At 48.8% G+C, this 21,070-nt stretch overlaps 1 protein-coding gene across 1 annotated transcript; it reads right to left on the reverse strand.

Moving 5' to 3' along the window:
• Positions 1-6,727: 6,727 nt before the first annotated feature.
• On the reverse strand, positions 6,728-19,676 carry SERPING1 (serpin family G member 1). Its single transcript, XM_029956860.1, has 8 exons — positions 19,534-19,676; positions 18,916-18,987; positions 16,891-17,347; positions 14,968-15,102; positions 12,216-12,419; positions 11,880-12,019; positions 8,346-8,565; positions 6,728-7,245 (listed from the first exon to the last, which is right to left on the reverse strand). Exons 2-8 carry the CDS (start codon positions 18,961-18,963, stop codon positions 6,992-6,994), a joined length of 1,458 nt encoding a protein of 485 aa, XP_029812720.1. The 5' UTR covers positions 18,964-18,987; positions 19,534-19,676; the 3' UTR covers positions 6,728-6,991.
• Between the last annotated feature and the right edge of the window lie 1,394 nt (positions 19,677-21,070).

The raw sequence follows: 21,070 nt of genomic DNA on the forward strand, positions 1-21,070 counted from the left end.
AAGTGGTGGCCTGCATGCCAAAAACCAGTCCAGAATCAATAACTTTATAATGGAAGTTGGATATGATAAAACGCTATGAAAAAGCCGAAGGAACTGTTGTGACATGCCAAGTAGTTAATTTAGGAGCGCCTATTCTGTGAAACATTTGAGATTTTAGTGTTTAGTAAATAAAAAAATAGCATGAAGGCAAAAATATTCAGCAGAGGTTGAAGATTCCTCCCCCACCCTCACCCTTTTACAGTGATTCTTCTGGAAAATATGGTGTCAGAATTCTTAAATCTTGATTTAACCAACATCTTTGGTAGCATATCCATTTTCATAAGATGTGATCTCTCCTTAAACAAAATTACATAATCCACGAAAATTTCTTAGTGCGGCACCTGACAGCTTGGTCAGGGCTGGGTACACATTAGGTTATTACTGCTGTTGGAGTTATCAATCTGGTCCTAAGGGTTCGTGGGAATCAGGCTGGTTCTGACACAGCATTGTGGCTTAGAAGATCTTCTAGAATCATCCAGGTATTGATTTCGGGGTGATAATGGCTGAACAGTGTAAACCATAAACTTTATTTTTTATTGTTTATTTATTTTTGAGACAGAGAGAGAGAGAGCACAAACAGGAGAGGGGCAAAGAGAGAGGGAGACACAGAACCCAAAGCAGGCTCCAGCTCTAAGCTGTCAGCCCAGACCCCAACATGGGGCTCAGGCTCACAAACCATGAGATCATGACCTCATCTCAGGTCTCAGATCATGACAAAGTCCAACGCTTAACCAACCGAGCCTCCCAGGCCCCCCAACCGTAAACTTTAGAATGGAAACTTGGGGTGCCTGGGTGGCTCAGTCAGTTGAGCAGCCAACTTTGCTCTGGTCATGATCTCACCATCCGGTCCATGAATTTGAGCCCCACGTCAGGCTCTGTGCTGACAGCTTGCTTAAAGCCCAGAGCCTGCTTTGGATTCTGTATCTCCTTCTCTCTCTGCCCCTCCCCTGCTCACGCTCTGTCTCACTCTGTCTCTCAAATATAAATAAGTGTAAAAAAAAAAAAAGAATGGACATTTAAATGCACACTTTGGCTATTGAAGTATCTGGAACCTCACAGGAAATCACAAGTGTCCAAAAGGCTATGCGGGACAAAGTTTCAACAGTGACCCCGTGTGGTGGCGAGGATTAACTGCAGTGGAATCCTAGTCCCACTTCATTCAGGGTCCTTTCAGAATTCCTTCCAATCAAATCCGCCATGTGTGGGGAACTGTTTAACTGGGGAAGGAAGCAGGTCTTTGGAATTCAGTGGGCCGACACACAGAACTTTTCCTGGAACAGGACTGCAGTGCATGGCGGGAGGGTAGGGGTCCTCCATGTGTGTATGTCTGTGTATGACCGTCTGTCTTTCTCAAAGTGGCGTGTAAATGGAAGAGCCAGGGCTTGTTAGACGTGCTACAGAGATAGCACCAGCAGAGGCACAGCTATATGGAAGCAACGTGAAACTTCACATAATGAATCACTTCTGATATTATAATGATATAGACAAAAGTCCTTGATCTTGGGGCACCTGGGTAGCTCAGTGGGTTAAGCGTCCGGCTCCGGCTCAGGTCATGATCTTGTGGTTTGTTGGTTTGAGCCCCGCCGCAGGCTCTATGCTGACAGCTCAGAGCCTGGAGCCTGCTGCAGATTCTGTGTCTCCCTCTCTCTCTGACCCTTCCCTGCTCAAGCTGTCTCTCTCTGTCTCTCAAAAATAAATAAAAAACATTAAAAAAATATTTAAAAAAAAGTCCTTGATCCTTTAAGGAAAACCTCAGAGCGTCCAGTTACTTGGGAAAATTGCTAATAGTTTCTCTGCAGATATTTAAGATCACTATTCATGCCTCAACTATTCATGCTACCTTATACCCAGGTTTTCTGCAGAGTGACTTTGCGGCTCTTCTTTAAGAAGTGGACACTTGCTGGGACGCCTGGGTGGCTCAGTTGGTTAAGTGTCTGACTCTTGGTTTCGGCTCAGGTCATAATCTCATGGTTTGTGGGTTTGAGCCCTGCATCAGGCTCTCTGCTGACAGTGGGGAGCTGGCTTCGGATTCTCTTTACTTCTCTCTCTGACCTTCCTCCACTTGCTCTTTGTCCTTCTCAAAATAAATAAACTTGAATTTTTTTAATGTTTATTTATATTTGAGAGAGAGAGAGAGTTTGAGCAGGGGAGGGTCAGAGAGAGAGGGAGACACAGAATCTGAAGACAGGCTCCAGGCTCTGAGCTAGCTGTCAGCACTGAGCCCGATGCGGGGCTCAATCTCACAAACTACAAGATCATGACCTGAGCCAAAGTTGGAGGCCTTACCGACATAAGCCACCCAGGCGCCCCTAAATAAACTTAAAAAAAAAAAAGTAAAGACTTGTCCCTTACACTTTGATTCTGAACTGGTCTAGAACAAGCATTCAGTGCTGTTGTATTACTTCCTAGTTTCAGACTCAAGAGGACTTTGCTGCCTCTGCTCACACTCTTAGGCTCCTGTGACTCTGTGAGTGAGCCCGGACTAGCCTCCTAGCAGAGGAGAGACGAAGCGGAGCAGAGTGGGCCAGTTCATCCATCCCAGCCAAGATCCAAGACACGGAAAAGTGCCTCCATGAACTCAGCACAGCCCTCAGGTGACTGCAGTCGGCATACGAGCAAGGCCGCCCGGAAACTGTCAGGCCCACATTGACTCAATGACTCATAAATGTTTATCATTTTAAACAAACAAACCTAAAAAAGGGACACATGCTCTTTTACAGGAAAAGCCCCAGAATAGAAAATATTTCAGCTCTCTCCAATTCCAGGTTTTCTAGTCTTTCCTGCTACCAGGATGTGGTGATTCATTCAGTCATTCATTCAGTAGTGTATAGTGTGTGTGTGTGTGTGTGTGTGTGTGTGTGTGTGTATTTTAGTGTAAGGCACTTTATTTATTCATTTATTTTTTATTTTTTTGTGGTGTAAGGCACTTTAATAGGTTTGTTGGAGGCACATGGTTGCAGGGCATAAGAAAATACAGACATAAGGTCGCCTGGCTGGCTCAGTTGGTGGAATTTGAGACTCCTGATCTCAGGGTTGTGGGTTCGACCCTACACTGGGTACAGAGATTCCTTAAAAAGAAACAAATCTTTAAATTTTTATTTATTTGAGAGCGAGCGAGCATGCACATGCACATGTGCCAGGGAGGGGCAGAGGGAGAGAGAAGAGAGAAAGAGAGAGACAATCCTAAGCAGGCTTCATGCTCAGCACTGAGCTCAATGCAGGGCTTGATCCCGCAACCCTGGGATTGTGACCTGAGCCAAAATCAAGAGTCAGATGCCCAGCTGACTCAGCCACCCAAAATTCGCTAAAAAAAAAAAAAAAAAAAAAAAAAAAAGAGGGGCACCTAGGTGGCTGAGTTGGTTGGGTGTCGACTTCAGCTCAGGTCATCGTCTATGGTTCGTGAGTTCGAGCCCTGCGTCGGGCTCTGTGCTGAAGCTCAGAGCTTGGAACCTGCTTCAGATCCTGTGTCTTCCTCTCTGCCCCTCCCCTGCTTGTGCTCTCTCCTGTCTCTCAAAAATAAACAAACATTAACAAGATTAAATAAAAACTACCGAAAAAGAAAAAGAAAATACAGGTCTGATTTATAGTTTAGTTTGGAAAGAAAGGAAGCCAGCCCAAATAAACTACCTACTAAATTTGAATTCAGATACCAGTGGGATCAATTTACAGCTGTGTGACCTTTGGATTTACTTAACCTTTCTGAGTTTTAGCTTCCTTATCTCACAAACAGGAGTAAAGCCTGGCTTTCAGCACGGTGGACGAGGTCCAAAAAATATACAAAGTGCTGTGTCCATGGGTCAGAATCATTTCCCAACTCCTGACTTTGCTTGCCCATATTTCAGGTGGGTTCTGCGCACCATCTTCCGGTCAGGATCTCCCCAGGGAGCGAGGAATCTTCCTGAATTAGGAGGTAGGGGCCTTTGCTTTTAACAACCACTTGCAAACGAATCAGCCCAGACCGGAAACGCGGCATCTCCCAGCGGCCTGAGATTTGACTTTTGCCCCTTGCGAAAGGGAAGGGTGTGCAAAGATCACCCTGCGAATCGGGCCTGTTGGGAAGTGGTGAGCTCTCCGTGTCCACAGAGCTACAAGTCATCAGAGTGTCCCTCGTTAGGTTCTCAGCCCCGGGTGGGTGGCTGAGCAGCAGAGAAGGCCTGTGGCCTGGGAGCCGCCCTCCTGAGGTTTTGCCCCAGGAACGGTCCACTGGGGAGCCAGTCTGAGAGCAGGAAACAAGAGTGACAGGTGAATTCAGGGGAGGGGCTAAGCCCGGAGGACCCCTCCTGTTTTTGTTTCTGCCTCTCTGAGAATTGCAACCGGAACATGAGTGAACTAGAGTACACGGACCAGGTTAGGCTCTTGGGAGAGGAGGTGCTTGGTGATCAGAACCCATAATGTGCCAGGCCTGCCCATGTTTACCAAGCTTGCGTCACCCAACACCGCATTCGGCCCAGGACCGGGGAGGAAGGAGCCAGACTGAAGGTGAGGGTGGTGAGCCTGGCTGCAGTTCCCAGCTTTGGTCAGTTACTGACTGGCCACCCTCCGCACACCTCAGTTTCTCCTCATCACTGGGGTATTCATTGAGAGGGGGCTGGGGAAGCCAGATATTACTGCCAGGAGAGGTCCCTGGAGCAGGAGGCTCCAGACGTGGTGGCTTTGATGGCCTTAGGAAATCACTCACCCCACAGAAACAGCTCGGGCAGGACCAGCTTGACTGAAGTTAAGACCCTATCAGAAAATCAGGGCACTAGGGTGGCTCAGTCTGTTGAGCATCTGACTCTTGATTTCAGCTCAGGTCATGGTCCAGGGTCGTGGGATTGAGCTCCGTGGCCAGCTCCCTGCTGAGCGTACAGCCTGCTTAACATTTCCTCTCCCCTCCCCACCCCCACCCCTCTTCCGGGCTCCTGCTCTAAGAAAAAAAAATTTTTTTTAAAGACCCTATTTGATGAAGCTCTGTGGAACTGGGCGAAATCCAGAAACCAGTCCTGATGTTTGGGCTGACAACACTGTAACAGGAGAGGGGAAAGGGGGGGCGGGTACGGACACATTTGGAGGAGAAATAGGGACAGGGTACTGAGATAAAAATGGGATGAGAAGGGGGAGAGGGAGATAGAAGGGCTAAAAGTTGGAGTGAAAGGACGCCTGGGTGGCTCAGTAGGTTAAGCGTCCGACTTCAGCTCAGGTCCTGATCTCCCCATTTCCCAGTTTGAGCCCTGAGTCGGGCTCTGTGCTGACAGCTCGGAGCCTGGAGCTTGCTTCGGATTCTGTGTCTCCCTCCCTCTCTGCCCCTCCCTTGCTCATGCTCTGTCTCTATCTCAAAAATAAAACATTAAAAGAAAAAGGAAAAAATGTAAAAAAAAATGTTAAAGGGAACATTAGTGAGTCAAAGAGCAGAAGGCAGTAATGAAAAATAAATTGAGACATCATCAGGGATGAAAAGAACATTCAGTGTCAAAATCTATCTTTGTAGGGCACCTGGCTGGTTCTGTTGGGAGAATATGAAACTCTTCATTTCGAGGTTGTGAGTTTGAGCAACCTCCTGGGTGTACAGATTAGTAAAGAAAATAAATAAAACGTTAAAAAACTACGAAAAGATAAGATGTATCTTCCTATCTGTCTGTCTCATCAAGCTATAGGTTTTGAAGGTAGGCACTAAGTTTAAGTCATCTTTATACTTTTGGTGCTTAGCATAGTGCCTGACACATCCTAGGTACTCAATGAATAGATAATTAGATATTTAAGAAAAGCAGGATTTTAAGACAGACGGGCACAGAGAGGGAACAGAGTGGCTCTGCACTTTCAGAGTCAGAAGCATGTTTTCAAATCCATTTCCTAACTGCGTGACTTTGAGCAAGACTTCATCTTTCTGGAGTTTTCCATATCAACTTGTAGCAAGGATTAAAGGTCTGCAAAGCTCAGAGCAGATCGCCTGTGTAAGTGCCCAACATTAGTGACTGCTGTTATTGTCACTGTTCTTTGCAGACAAGGCCCCTGATTTATGGCCCCGTCTGTAACTTTGTAGTACCTTTCCATTCTCACCCTAGCTCCAGCCAAGTGATTTGCTCTGGCTGATGTTAAACTTGATGTGGAGGATGTGGAAAAGATGGCTCATTTCTTTTAATTAATTAAATTTTTTTAAAGTTTTTAAATTTATTTTTGAGAGACAGAGAGAGACAGTGTGAGCAGGGGAGGGTCAGAGAGAGAGGGAGACGCAGAGTCTGAAGCAGGTTCCAGGCTCTGAGCTGTCAGCACAGAGCCCAACGCGGGCCTCGAACCCACAAACTGTGAGATCATGATCTGAGCTGAAGCTGGACGTTTAACCAACTGAGCCACCCAGGTGCCCCAAGATGGCTCGTTTCTGACTCTTTCTTGGAACTCTGCCATTGCAGGGTAGCCTGCTAGAAGGATGTGGGAGGCCTGCAGAGAAGAGTCAAGGTAGCCCAGTGGAATCCATTATATATCAGTCATCCCCCAACTATTACTTATGCATGAACAATGGCCAGAGCAGACCAGCCACGCTGAGCCGGATCAGTAAGACCACTCCACCAATCCCAAGACTTATGTGAAATAGTAAGCAGTTGCTATTTTCAGGCACTAAGTTTGGAATGATTTGTTACCCAGCAATACTAGCTGATACAGGGGCCAGGGTAGCGCTTGTTCTCAAAAACTGAAAGGCAAATAAGAGAGGAAATCATGGTCTGCCAGGTTTTATTTGTAGAGTCTGGTAAACTTGAGCCAGAGGAAGCTGCAGGAAAGAGTTCTGGGGAGCCGTGGGGAAGGGACAATAGAAATGGTTCTCTTCAGCGCATCCCGAGGGTGCCCTTCACACGGAGGCAGGGAACACACGAGGTGGGAGGTGGCTGGAGGCCAGTCCAGACAGGCAGCAGCAGGGCTGTCGCTGGAAGGGCGGAGGCTGGAGGGGTAAGGCTTGCCTTGGCCTGGTGCCCTGCATGTCTCAGATCCTGGGGTCGTACACCCGCCCCATGAAGACAGGGAATTTGTGTTGCTGGTCCCAGATCAGGAAGAGGAAGGGCTGCTGCACTTCGAAGACTAGCAAATTGCGGGCCACGGAAACAGCCGAGGCCGCAGCCGCCTCCACCCCCGTCTCCGTCAGCTCCAGCACGGCCTGGTGCTGCATCGCAGAAACCTGAAGGTCCGTGTCCTCTGTCAGCCCACACAGGTTGAGGTCGTAAATAAAGTCAAAGAATTCTAGAGCAGAACCAGAGAAAAACAATGAGTCAAAGACCAGTGGGAGGGACACCTGGATAGCTCTGTCAGTAGAGCATGCAACTCTTGATCCTGGGGTTGTGAGTTCAAGTCTCACATTGGGTGGAGAGAGAAAGAGAGAAAGAGAGAGAGAGAGCAAGGGAGGAAAAGAGAGGGAGGAAGGGAAAGAGAGAGAGAGAGAGGAAGGAAGGAAGGACAGAAGGAAGGAAGGAAAGAAGAAAGGAAGGAAGACCAGAATGAAAGCCTCAGCTGCTAAAGACATTTGTCCTAAGTTGTCTGGGGTTGGAACTAAGCCCCAATATTCTCTTTGTCCTCTTTCCTTGCTTGTCAAATTATATATTGTGCCTTCTGGTCCACTTTATTGGATCCTCTATCAGCGGGCTGATCTTCACTCCAATCACCACCTTGTCTGAAGAGGTGAGAAGCCTTGCCACACTCCCCAAAGAACATTGAAAAATGATATCCTTGCTTCCAAGGACCTTAGAAGTAAGGTTATACACCAGAAAGAGGTCATATGTTATCAGTTGAGGTCATATGATGTCATATACTAGGAAACAAGCTTACCTATTAGGGGGTTCTAGAACAGAATATGAAATGATATATCTGGACATGAGGTCAAAGATCAGGAAGGGAGGTTAAAAGTGAGGTAAGAAGGTCACTGTTGCCTCCCCTAAAGAACCCTCCAGACTCTGTTATCCAGATAGCTTCTTGCATAGTGCATGGGAAGTGGCTGAGTGTTATGAAAGGTCCCGGGGGAAGGAACATCCATTACCCAAACTGGCCACCTGTTCCAGTGTCTATGACACAGGGAACCAGGGTAGAAATAGTCAAGATGGAGACCTGGTTGGTGTTCTTGCTTGTTTCTCATGAGCTCAAGGGACCCTGGGTAAGTCATATAAACACCGCGTCTCAATTTCTTCAATGATCCAATGGGATCATGGCATCTTCTCCTCTAACTCACAGGACGGAGGAATAAACTGAGATTAGAGATGTATAAAATATTCTAGAGAGCGCTAAACGGCTTTAAGGACCCAGCCCCACCCCCCAAGCCCTCGGAGTAGTCCCAAGCTGCTGGAGCTTACTCAGGTTCTCCATGACCGTCAGCATGTCTTGCTTGCTTGTCACTTTGATGCGGGGCATCGACAGGAGAGTGGGCTGGAATTTGGTCATCTCCAGCTTCTTCATGACAGCCTTGAAGACAGTGGGGCTGAGAGCCTGCTCCAGGTCTTCAAGATGGTACTTCGTGTTCTGGGGCACCAGGATCACCAAGCTGAGGTTGTGGGAGAGCTGCAGCTGCCCCACCTGGTGAGGAAGAGGGGCGCCCCATCAGCCCTCCCGTCCCAGCTCTCCCGGCTCCCACCCGCTGTGTCCCGAGGCTTCTCTAGTCCGCTGCCATGGTCTTAGAGCACGCAGGTGCTGGACGTAGGCGCCCACGCTTGCCGACAAAACGGGCGGGGGGCGGGGGCTGCTAGCTGGGAGAACGGTGCCAGTCTAACTCTGTGCTGGTGAGACGTAGAGGAGTGAGTATGGCTTTCCGATCACACAGGCGGAGGACTATCCCCTGACCAGCGATATAATATAGGCAAGTAAGTTGATCTCTCTGAGCCCTGTTCCCTTCCCCTCTACTGCGATGTGCATAAAGGACAAAACATGCATCATAATGTACCACCAGAGTCATCCCATCAGTCCTTTCACTTATTTTTAAAATAAAAAAAAATTTTTTTGAGAGAGAGAATGAGCTGGGGAGGAGCAGAGAGAGAGGGCGGGGAGACACAGAAGTAGCTATGAGCAAGGAACCTGACATGGGACTCAAACCCACAAACTGTGAGATCATGACCCGAGCTAAAGTCAGAGGTTTAACCAGCTGAGCCACCCAGGTGCCCCAAATGTTTATTTATTTTTGAGAGAGAGAGAGAGAGAGAGAGAAAGTAGGGGAAGGGTAGAGAGAGAAGGGAACAGAGGATCGAACTGGGCTCCATGCTGGCAGCAGAGTCCAATGTGGGGGCTCAAACTCACAAATCATGAGATCATGACCTGACGTGAAGTCAGAGCCTTCCCTGACGGAGTCCCCCAGGTGCCCCAGATCAGTCCTTTTAAGGACTTTTTAAAAAACTTTAAGGTATCTTTACACCCAACATGGGCCTTGATCGCACAACTGCAAGAACAAGAGTCGCACGCTCCAAAGACTGGGCCAGCCAGTCTTTCTAAAGACTTTTGGTGACTCTTCACTGTCAGTGAGATTATGTACAAACCTCTTAGTGTGGCATTCGAGATTGTGTACAAATTGATCCTAGCCTACCTTCCAAACTTGCCATTAAAAGGACTTCCAGCCGGTGGTTGGACAGAAGCAGGACACAAGTATAGGACCCATGGGTCTAAAATATGGGGGTTCTCAACCCAGGGTGAATTTGCCCCCAGTGGACTCTTGACAATGTCTAGAGACATTTTGGGTGTGACAACTGGAAGGGAGGGGACCACAGTGCTGCTGGCCTCTAGTGGTAGAAAACAGGGATGATGCTAAATCCTACACAATGCCCAGGATAGCTCCTCTTAGCAAAGAATTCTCTAACCTAAAATGTCAATAGTGCCAAGGTTGAGAAACCATAGTCTAATAAGATATAAGAGACTATAATTACAAGGGCATCATGGTTGAGGATAGAACAGGAATGAGAAGAATCTAGAATGCAGAATTCAATTGGGCAATAAAGAAATTAATGGAAACCAATCGATTGTTGGAATGCAAAATAATGGCTCAGAAGAAACTGGAAGGAAACGGATATCAGCTGAAGAACATGGACAAAGGGTCCCTGTTGGCACAGGCACTGAATAGGGCAGACTCATCTGGAAATGTGTACCCTTCAGGTCCTGTGTACAGACCTTGAATCTCTTACCATAAGATTATCATGTTGTGGTCTTGAATTTTCTTTTTTTATTCTTTTAAAAAATGTTTTAATGCTTTTTACTTATTTTTTGAGAGACAGAGAGAGACAGTGTGAGCAGGGGAGGGTCAGAGAGAGAGGGAGATACAGATTTTGAAGCAGGCTCCAGGCTCTGAGCTAGCTGTCAGCACAGAGCCTGACGCGGGGCTTGAACCCACGAACTGTGACATCATGACCTAAGCCAAAGTCAGATGCTTAACCGACTGAGCCACCCAGGTGCCCCTGTCTTGAATTTTCAAGCCAGTAACCCTTCTATACCTGAATTGGTAAATCTAACCTCCTTAGTTTGGTAAATGCTCTTGAGTCCCAGAAAGCCTTAGAATTAAGTATGGGTTTAACAAAGTAAACCAACTCCATAGTATTAACATCAGGGTATATTCAGGGTGGTTGGTGTGTTCATTATTCAAAATGGTGTTTATAATTTATAAGAGAATCAAACATCAGGGCCCTGGTGGCTCAGTTGGTTGAGCGTCTGACTTCAGCTCAGGTCAAGATCTCACGGTCCGTAGGTTCAAGCCCCACATTGGATTCTGACAGTGTGAAGCCTCTTTCAGATTCTTTCTCTCTCCTGCCCTCTCTTTGCCCCTCCTCTGCTCATGCTCTTCCCCATTCTCTCTCTCAAAAATAAATAAACATTAAAAATATAATAAAAAAACAAGAAAATCAGACATCCTACTTTGATGTTGGTGGAAAGTTGACTTACTCTTCAAATTCCATTTTTACTTTACAGTGGAATTTAGGTGCTTGGAAAGATACAGCCAACAATGGGGCTGTAATTCAGCCCTGATGGGGGTCTGGAATGCTTAAAAAGAAAATCATGTGTATTAAACTTATAAAGTATTTTTATAAAGCAAAACATCTGTATAGGCTCAAATCGTTTATAAAAATATTAATTAACCACTTTTGTAAATGGAACAAATGGTTTAAAGGAGTTTAATTTGGGGGCGCGTGGGTGACTCAGTCAGTTAAATGTCTGACTTGGTTTCGGCTCAGGTCATGGTCTTGTGATTTGTGAGTTTGAATCCCACATTGGGCTCCACGCTAACTGTGCAGAGCCTGCTGGGATTTCCCCCCACCTCTCTCTCTCTCCCTTTCTCTCTGACCCTCCCCTGCTCGCTCTCTCTCTCCCTCTCAAAAAAAAAACCAAACCAAAGACACTAGAAACTCATGGGTTCCATAGTCAATCTTCCCTCCCTTCCCATCCATTGAAATCTTACCATTCAAGTTCTGCTAAGGAACAGAAACCCTTTAACACATGCACGCATGTGCACTTACCACATATATGCACACACAGCTGTACCCACCCATACACGTGTACACCCACGTATGCATACTGTACACAGGAACGTATGTACACGCAGGACATAACTAAAGCACCAGGGTCTCCTGGTGGGTTGACGAGAAAAAGAAACAGATGAGCAGACTCACTGTTTGCCATTCGATGCAGTAGAGATGAAGAAACTTTCAGAGTCCTGCTTTCCAGCCTAAAAGAAACCATGCCTGCCTCGGCCAAGCTAGAGAGCAGAAGAGCAGAAAAGGTCATGGAAATACAGATAAAAAGGAGTGGAAATGATGAGTTAATAAGGGTATGCCCCAAACTGATGGCGGCTATAGCATAAAAGACATCAGGATAGGCCAGCAGCTCTGAAAAGAGAGTGGGAAGGGCCCGGAACCTACCTTGGCCTTCAAAGTTGGGTCAGTGAAATGGGCCACGGGATATTTCTTGCTGCTCATTGTCGACGCTTTTATCACAGAGGATTTGAGGTAAAAGGGCTCCATCGTGGTTCTTTTTGGATCAAATGTTTTCTTCCACTTGGCTAGAGGGACGGAGAAGGAGCTTTACTCTAAGCAGGTGGGCAAAGGATGGAGAGGAGCTAGCAGGGGTGGGGCCAAGGGTGGGGCAGGCATGGGGGGGGAGGGGCAGCAGTGGAACCTGGGGCTGCGTGAGCTTCCAAGCCAGGGCGAGAGAAAGGACTCAGGACAGGATGCCCGCGTGGATCAAGGCTCCCTTACCATTCAGGTAGACGGCGTTGAGGAAGACAAGGCGCGTGTCAGAGGGCAGGCTGTCTAGCAGCTGTGTGATCTTGTGGTTGGTCTTCTCTGCCACCCAGCTGTTGATGAGCTCCGTATTGACATCACTGTCATTCCCCAGGACTGTGGGGCTGCTGCCATACAGGTTCTGAGAGGCATTCACAAAGGTGTCCTTTATGGCCAGGTCTGGGGGCGGGGGGTAGCAGGAGAGAGGGAGGCATGAGTCCCCTGAACGTCCTCCCCTTCTGAGAGGAGGCTGTGAGAGGGAATGGCTTTCCCATTGTCTCAGCTCGCTGCAGCGAACGCAGCAGGCTGGAGTGGGGGCCAGCCCATTCCCCTCACAGACGTGACAGCTGAGGACCCAAGAAAGTGAGCCTTGAACTTAAGGCAGGACCCATCCTAGGCCCTTGCTGTCTCTTCTTGCCATGTGGTTGTGGTTTGGCAAAACAATTCTTTTGAGACACTAACTTCCCTTTGCCAGTAATTTCCCTATTTTCTCCCCTTAATTGAGCAGGGAACGGGCCGCTTCTCTGCGTCAGCAGAAATTCACGAGAAGACTTCCTGGCCTTTCTTCTCCGAAGTTCAAGTCCACTAAAGAAAACAGTGTTTGGGGGCGCGTGGGTGGCTCAGTTGGTTGAGTGTCCGACTCTTGATTTCGGCTCAGGTCACGATCTCATGGTCTGTGAGTTCGAGCCCTGCATCAGGCTCTGTGCAGACAGTGTGAAGCCTGCTTGGGAGTCTCTCTCTCCCTCTGTCTCTGCCCCTCCCCTGCTTGTGCTCTCTCTTTTTCTAAGTAAGTAAGTAAGTAAGTAAGTAAGTAAATAAAAACTTAAAAAAAAAGACAATAGTGTTTGAAGAGTAATTTTTCTTGGACGAAGTAGATAACATAGAATGCAGTTGTATTTTCTACCAACCTAGCAAGACAGAGGATTATGTTGATTTATAGCAACTAAGTGAATGCAGTGTTTCTTGAATGCCTCTGAGACAGACTTTTCCCATCTCTAAAAACAGAGTATTTTTTTTTTATGTTTTTATTTTTGAGAGACAGAGAGAGACAGCACGAGCAGGGGAGGGTCAGAGAGAGAGGGAGACACAGAATCTGAAGCAGGCTCCAGGCTCTGAGCTGACAGCACAGAGCCCAAAGCGGGGCTCGAACCCACGAACCATGAGATCATGACCTAAGCCGAAGCCGGATGCTTGACCGACTGAGCCACCCAGGCGCCCCAAAAACAGAGTATTTTTTTAAGATAATGGGCTGATGGCTGAGTTTCCTTTGTTGATTCTCCTCCCCCCACCCCCCCTTCTTCTTTTGTTTTTTGGATTTTGGTTCCCTGTGTTTTCTGTTTTTTATGATGAAAAAGTATTGCTTTTAAAAGTGTAAAAGAGTGGTGCTTGGGTGGCTCAGTTGGTCGAGCCTCCGACTTCGGCTCAGGTCAGATCTCACAGTTCATGGGTTTGAGCTTCATGTCAGGCTCTGTGCTGACAGCTTGGATGGAGCCTGGAGCCTTGAGCCTGCTTCGGATTCTGTGTCTCCCTCTCTCTCTGCCTTCCCCCACTTGTGCTCTGTCTCTCTCTCTCTCAAAAAACGGATAAACATTAACAATTTTTTAAAACAAGTTTAAGGAAAACTGGCAAAAATTTTCCCTTTAAATAAGGGGGCCAGGGGCGCCTGGGTGGCTCAGTCGGTTAAGCGTCCGACTTCGGCTCAGGTCAGATCTCACGTTCGTGGGTTGGAGCCCCGCGTCAGGCTCTGTGCTGACAGCTAGCTCAGGGCCTGGAGCCTGCTTCCGGTTCTGTGTCTCCTTCTCTCTCTCTGCCCCTCCCCCTCTCATGCTCTGTCTCTCTCTGTCTCAAAAATAAATAAAACATTAAAAAATTAAAAAAAAATAAAGAAGGGGGTCATACTAGATCTGTAGTTCTCTAACCTCTTTAAGGAGCAGAACTGTTTTCAAATAATCATGTCTGAAGTCCACGGTTAAAAGGGCTCTGGTGTCAGCTAGGCGAGGGCTCCATCTGCCCCCACCCCCACAGCTTGTACCCCACACACCACTCAGCCCCCTGACCTCCCCCCTAACTGCCACCATGACTTCTGATTCAGCTCAGCAGAATCCCAGGGTTCTGAGGAAGAAAATCTGAAAAGAACTGTATTAGATCATTTTGGATCTTCTTACATACTTACTAATGCAATATATATAAATGACCACAAATTCATAGAACACGAAAGTGCAAAAAACTACAAGTCTCAAGACTCCCCTGACCCAGACTAATAAAAAATTTTTACCACTGGGGTGGTTCAGCCAGTTAAGTGTCCGACTCTTGGTTTTGGCTCAGGTCCATGATCTTACAGGTTGGTGAGTTCAAGCCCCGACTCAGGCTCTCCCCACTTGGGATTCTCCCTTTCTCTCACTCTGCCCCTCCCTGCTTGCTCTCTATCTCAAAATAAATAAATAAACTTAAAAAAAATTTTTTTTTTAAACTTGAGCTCTCTGGTCCTATCTATGAATAAATGCAGAAGGCCATTCTTAGTCTAACCAGAGTTGATGAATGGAAACGACTTGCCCAAGGTCTCACCAGGCGAACCATCCAGCTCCTAGCGCCAAATGACACTCCTGCTGAGGCTCTCGCCTGCTCTGCAGTCTGGCTCTAATATCCCCTGTGTCCTCTTTCCCCAGGTCCCCCTCGGAGTCCTCTCAAACCCTGCTGAGTGGCCGCTGCCTTCTCCCAGGAAACTCACCCGGGCTGTGGAAGATCTGAGAGAATGAGGTGAAGCCTTTGGATGTGAAGGCCTTCAGGGCCTGGTGGACACAAGCAAAGTCCTCGGGGTAGGAAAGGAGGCTCTCCAGGTTTCTCTTGGTGCTGTCCCCAGCGCCTACAACAAAGGGCAGAAATGAGGGAAAACTGCAGGAACCGGGGACCCACCATTCAGGACTAGGACTGAAGGACCAGGCTGGAATTGGGGAGCGGGGGGATGTTGTTTCTTGCTGTGAAGGGGATCACAAATCATCAGAGTGGGAGCGATTGTTTCGGAAAACAATTCCCATGTCAAAAAGACAAGGGTGGGGGAATTAGGAATAATCACAGATACGCTTCTCCAGGGCTTTGAATACTCTCCTCCATTTTTCTACCTAATTTTAATCCCACACATCATGGAAAGCCTAGTCCAGTCACTCACTGCCTGTTCCACACAAACTATTATTTAGTTGGTTTGGGTTTACAAAGGTTTACCCTATAGGGGCGCCTGGGAGGCTCAGTTGGTTAAGCATCCGACTTCGGCTCAGGTCATGATCTCACAGTCTGTGGGTTCAAGCTCCCCACCCCCCCCCAGTGGGCTCTGTGCTGACAGCTCAGAGCCTGGGGCCTGCTTCTGGTTCTGTGTCTTCCTCTCTCTCTGCCCTTCTCCTGCTCGCTCTCTGTCTCTCTCTATATATCTCAAAATATAATAAAGACATAAAATTAAAAAAAAAAAAAACAAAGGTTTACCCTATAGGCAGGGACACTAGCTCACTCATAAGAGGAGACACCAGAGAGACTCACAAAAGAGCATAGATGTTCGGGGGCACCTGGGTGGCTCAGTTGGCGAAGCATCTGACTCTTGATTTCAGCTCAGGTCATGATCTCCTGGTCTGTGGGTTCAAGCCCCGAGTCAAGCTCTGTGCCGACCGTGGGGAGCCTGCTTGGGATTCTCTCTCTATGCCTCTCCCCTGTTCCCCCAGCCCCCCTCTCAAAATAAATAAATAAATGCTAAAATTTAAAAAAAAAGCATAGATGTTCAATACCGTTTCAGTTGCTCACTACTAAATGTTTATTGCCCCTCTCTGTGCAGTAACAGATAAAATTCTGGAGCACTTATGTGGTTCCAGGTATCACAACTGCTTCTCCCATATTAGCTCACTGAATCTTCACTATAACCCTCTCACATAAGGGTAATTACTCTCCCTATTCACTGATGAAGAAACTGAACTGGAAGAGATTCAGTGGTCTACTCTATTCAAGATCACAAGGTGGAGAATGGAGACGAGATTCAAGCCACACAGGGGGGGTTGGTAAAGAAATTCACCAAAAGCAATCAACTGAACCGTACCTGGGGGTAGGGGTGGGGGACATAGGGCAAGGTTGGTGGTCCCACCTAGAGGGTATGGGTAGAGGCTTATCCCAAGGGACTTAATAGCATCCCTCAGGAAGGCAGAGGATCAACATTTTTTTTGACCTCCCTCTGAGTCAGGCACTAAGCTATCTGCTTTCTTTTTTGAAGTACAGCCATTTCCATTTCACACCTGCGGACTCAGGCTCTGAGAAGTTCAGGAGCCTGCCAAGGTCACACAGCCAGAGAGCACCATTAGCATAATTCTATTCTATGTTTATCAGTCATGAATTCATTTTCCTTATTGCCTTACCCTGAACCATGGCTGGTGACTGGGACCTTGTTTTGTATGTTCCTGTACATTCCGTGGGGTTTTATAAGGCATGATGCCTATCAAATCATGGTGCCTATGAAGGAATTAACGAATGCTCGAGAATGAAAAGATTACCCTCCCCCCCAAACATAGCCCATTTTTATAGCTTCCTCCCCGAGGCATAGCTTTGTAGGCATCTGGGTTGAGGACTCTCATGGGAGGGTCCAATGTACAACTAGGAGAGAACTTTGTCAGGTTCTTACCAAGCAGGACCTGAGTTAGGAGGCTGGCAATGCTGAATGGAGAAAAAGCCATGTTGGTCTCCACCTTCTTCATCGCTGAGAAGGCATGGTAGAGCTTCACGGAGAAGTCCATCAAAGCCTCTCCCAACTTGGACTCTGCCGCCTGACTCTCCAAGTCAGGGCAGGAAGTGTCAGGCCCCGGACAGACGGGTGCGGTAGTGGGCTGGGTAGTGGGCTCGGTACTAGGCTCAGTAGTGGGCTGGGTAGTGGACTCGGTGATGGCCTGAGTGGTGGCTTCAAAAGCAGTATTGGCTGTTTCAACGGTTGAGCTGGTTTTCAACAAGGTGGAAGAGTTCTCAGTGTGCTGAGTGGATAGATCCGTGAGGTCCACTTCCTCCAGGATGTATTCGTATTCTTTTCCCCAGCTCTCTGCTGTGGGGTTGTGGCTAGTATCCTTCAGATCTGAGAAGGCTCTCACCTGTGGTTCAAGAAACTGAGTTTCACTTCTCCTGCCATGAAGTACAGTTCCCTAAAACACTCAAAGCAGGAAGGAAAGATGGGGCTGCGGAAAATGTCCTGTACCAGACAATAATTCCTGGAGCAGCCTGGTGGGTAAGGGGCCTGCCCAAGCTGCCAACCACTAGTTTCTCCAGAGAAGGGGCAATGCAGGGGCCGGTGGGGGCTGTGGTGCAGACAGGGGTTCCCTCGGCAAAGGTAAGGAGCAGGCAAGGACCCTGTTAACTCTGGGCAATCACTGCCTTATGGGAAGTTGTTTCCCAAGTTTCGGAGCCGAGCGTCAACTGCCATTTATCTATGTTCTTGCAATTTCTTCTTCTGTTTTTCATTGTTTATTTATTTTGAGAGAGAGAGACAGAGCACAAGCAGAGGAGGAGCAGAGAGAGAGGGAGATGGAGAATCTGAAGCAGGCTCCAGGCTCTGAGCTGTCAGCACAGAGTCTGAATTGGGGCTAGACCTGTGAGATCTCATGACCTGAGCCGAAGTCCATGCTTAACCGATTGAGCCACCCAAGCGTCCATCTTGCAAATTTCCTTTAGGTATATCGGCCTGTTTTGGCTCACCTGCCAGGCGGATATAGATATTTGAGCTTGTGATCTTTGCGTAGGAACTGTGGGTTGCAAGCCGTTGCAGCAGTGCATGTTGAAAACCACCAACATTCCAAAAGAAAGAAAGGGAGGAGGAAGAAATAGCACAGACCAGTGGCTCTCAGTCAGAGACAGTTTTAATCCCTGGGGACTTTTGGCAATGTCTGGAGGCAGTTTTGGTGATCTTAAGGGAGGGAAGGGGATTGGGGGGTAGGGCGGAGCTGCTACTGGCATCTAGTGGGTTGAAATCGGGGATACTGCACAGCATCCTTCAGTCCACAGGATAGTCAGCTTCTCATACTGAATTATCCAGCCCCGAAAGCTATGGCTATTCTCCCATTTCACTGATAAAAGAAACTGATGCTGAGATATTCAGTAACTAACCCAGGGTCTCACAGGAGCTGATGATTCCACTCTGATTCTAGATCCCTCTCTCACCATAGGGCAGCACCTGCTGAATCACTTCCCAGGCCAACTTCCATACACTTACATCCACGCACACCTTTCTTCCGAGGCCCACACCGCTGGGACCTCTGGCCGTGATCGGCCCCCAGCAGCCAGGGCCCCACCCCATCCAGCAGCTCAGTTTGCCATCACAGATCACAGAACGCTGTCCATCTCCTGGCCCTCTCTGACCCTTCCGCTCTATTCTCCACTTTAGGAACCAGCACAGGTAGGCTCGGAGAAGGGACTTGCTCAAGGCCACCCCAACTGGTGGGCAGCAGGCGGGGATTAGAACCCGGCTCTTGCCTCGCTCGCTCCGAACCCCGTGGCAAGGACCACACTTGTTGATGCCCAAGAGGACCTCTCTTCATTCTCCGGGCACAGAACGGTTAATTCTCACCTCCCCTCTCCCTCCCCCCCCCCCCCCCCCCCCCCCCCCCCCCCCCCCCCCCCCCCCCCCCCCCCCCCCGCAATCGGCCCCCTCGAAGGGACCACTCACCCCAGCCAGCAGCAGCAGGAGGGTCAGCGAGGTCAGCCTGGAGGCCATCTGGGCGGCGGCGTCAACCCGGACCTGCGGAGCCAGCCAGCGGCTAGTCAGAGCCCAGCCCCGCGGCCCTGGGGGCTTCCACCCCACTGCACCTCCCACCCACCCTGGGCCCGCCCCCATTCCATTCCCGGCCTTAGCCCCGCAGCGCGAATTCCCGCCTCCTGCTCCTCCTCCTCTCCCAGGTCCTCCCCCTGTTTTGTTTTCCCCAAACCGCTTCCCTTTCCCGGCACCGGCTGGCCCTTCCTTCCCCCTCCCAGGCTCGGGTCTCCATCCATCTGTTCCATCCAGAGTTGGGCTTTAAAGCCTAACAATGACGCTAGAGGCAGGGGGAGCAGGGGAGGTCCAGAGGGGGCTGGGCACCACAGCTCAGGCGGGAGCGGGAGGGGGGTGGTAGAGAGGGGCACTGAGGGGAGAGGGGTATCGGAAGGAGGGATACAGAAGTCTTCAGTGGAAGCAAGCCTATAGAAACCTCAGAGATAAAAAGGGGAGTGGGAAACCAGGGAAGGGAAAGGAGACGAAGACACCCCACTCCTCACCCCTCACCCGCACCCCCAACCCCCATCACCAAACCTGCTCCAAACTCCTGGTCGCTGGGCAGCTTCAGGGCGGACTGAGTGGATAGTCCCGCAGGGTCAGGGAGGTGGGGTGCGTGCTGGGGTCGGTCTTGGCTATTGGCTGGCCCAGGACACTGCCCAGTTACAAATTAAGGATGATTGATCGCTGCTGTGAGTTCCCGTAATCCGGGATGGGACAGACCACTCTGTCGGCTTCGTGGGCGGGGCCAGATTTCAGCCCAAAGTCCCTGGGGAGCCCGGGGGTGGAGAAACTTGGGTGCAAGTACTCAGCTCTACAACCCAAAGCTCCTCTTCCGTCATCATGGGTCCTGATGAAACTGCATAGACAGAATATACTCCATAGTTGACAAGCAACCCGCTTTCAGGAATTAAAGCTCAGCTCATCCTTAAAAGTAGCCCTTTGGAAATCGGTCCCACTGTGCCCATTTGATACTTTAAAAATCTGAGCCGTAGAACGGTTAAATGTCTGGCCTGTGATCACCCTCACTTGGAAAATAGCCTGGACTGGGGCGCCTGGGTGGCTCAGTCAGTAGAGCATCTGGCTTCCGCTCAGGTCGTGATCTCATTGTTCGTGGGTTCGAGCCCAGGTAGGCTCTGTGCTGACAGCTCAGAGCATGGAGCCTGTCTTCAGATTCAGTGTCTCCCTCTCTCTCCGACCCTCCTCTGCTCACGCTGTCTCTCTGTCTCAAAAATAAAACATCAAAAAAAAAAAATAAAATAAAAAGGAAAATAGCCTGGACTCTGACCTAAATCCCCTGAAGTCCTAACCTTGGCCATGCTCTCCCCTGTGCTGTGTGGGTGCTGTGCTTCTGGTTGGAGACCTGGAATCAGGGTGGTTCTTTCCCTATAGAACAGGCAAGGAACCTGAGGCCACCAGCCTAGCAGGCATTTATTTCCCTTATGTAAATAACTGACAGCTGGGGTGGATGACGGGGTGTGAGGGCAGCAGCCTGGGGGCCAGGAGACCTGGCTATGAGGCCCAGCTTGCTCTGTGACCCCAAGTTGTTTCCCCTTTGCATCTAGCCCTCCTCTCTGGGTTGCCAGGTAAAATACAGGAAGCCCTGTTAAATTTGAATCTCAGATAAACAACCAAAAAAAAAATTCTTCGGAAGTATGTTCCAGGCAGTATTGGGAAATACTTTAAAAGAATTTTTTTTTTTCTCATGGGGCTCTTGGGTGGCTTGGTCATTTAAGTGTCTGACTTGGCTCAGGTCATGCATGATCTCACAGTTCATGAGTTCGAACCCTGCATTGGGCTCTGTGCTGACAGCTAGCTCAGAGCCTGGAGTCTGTCTTTGGATTCTATGTCTTCCTCTCTCTCTGCCGCTCCCCGGCTCATGCTCTGCTCTCTCTTTCTCTTTCAAAAACGAATAAAATTTTTAAAAAAATAAATAAGGGGCGCCTGGGTGGCTCAGTTCATTAAGCATCCAACTTCAGCTCAGGTCATATTCTCATGGGTCGTGGGCTGTCAGCTGTGCTGACAGCTCAAAGCCTGGAGCCTGCTTCAGAGTCTGTGTTTCCCTCTTTCTCTG

This window comes from Suricata suricatta, chromosome 11 (assembly GCF_006229205.1).
Source record: "Suricata suricatta isolate VVHF042 chromosome 11, meerkat_22Aug2017_6uvM2_HiC, whole genome shotgun sequence".
Classification (NCBI taxonomy): domain Eukaryota; kingdom Metazoa; phylum Chordata; class Mammalia; order Carnivora; family Herpestidae; genus Suricata; species Suricata suricatta.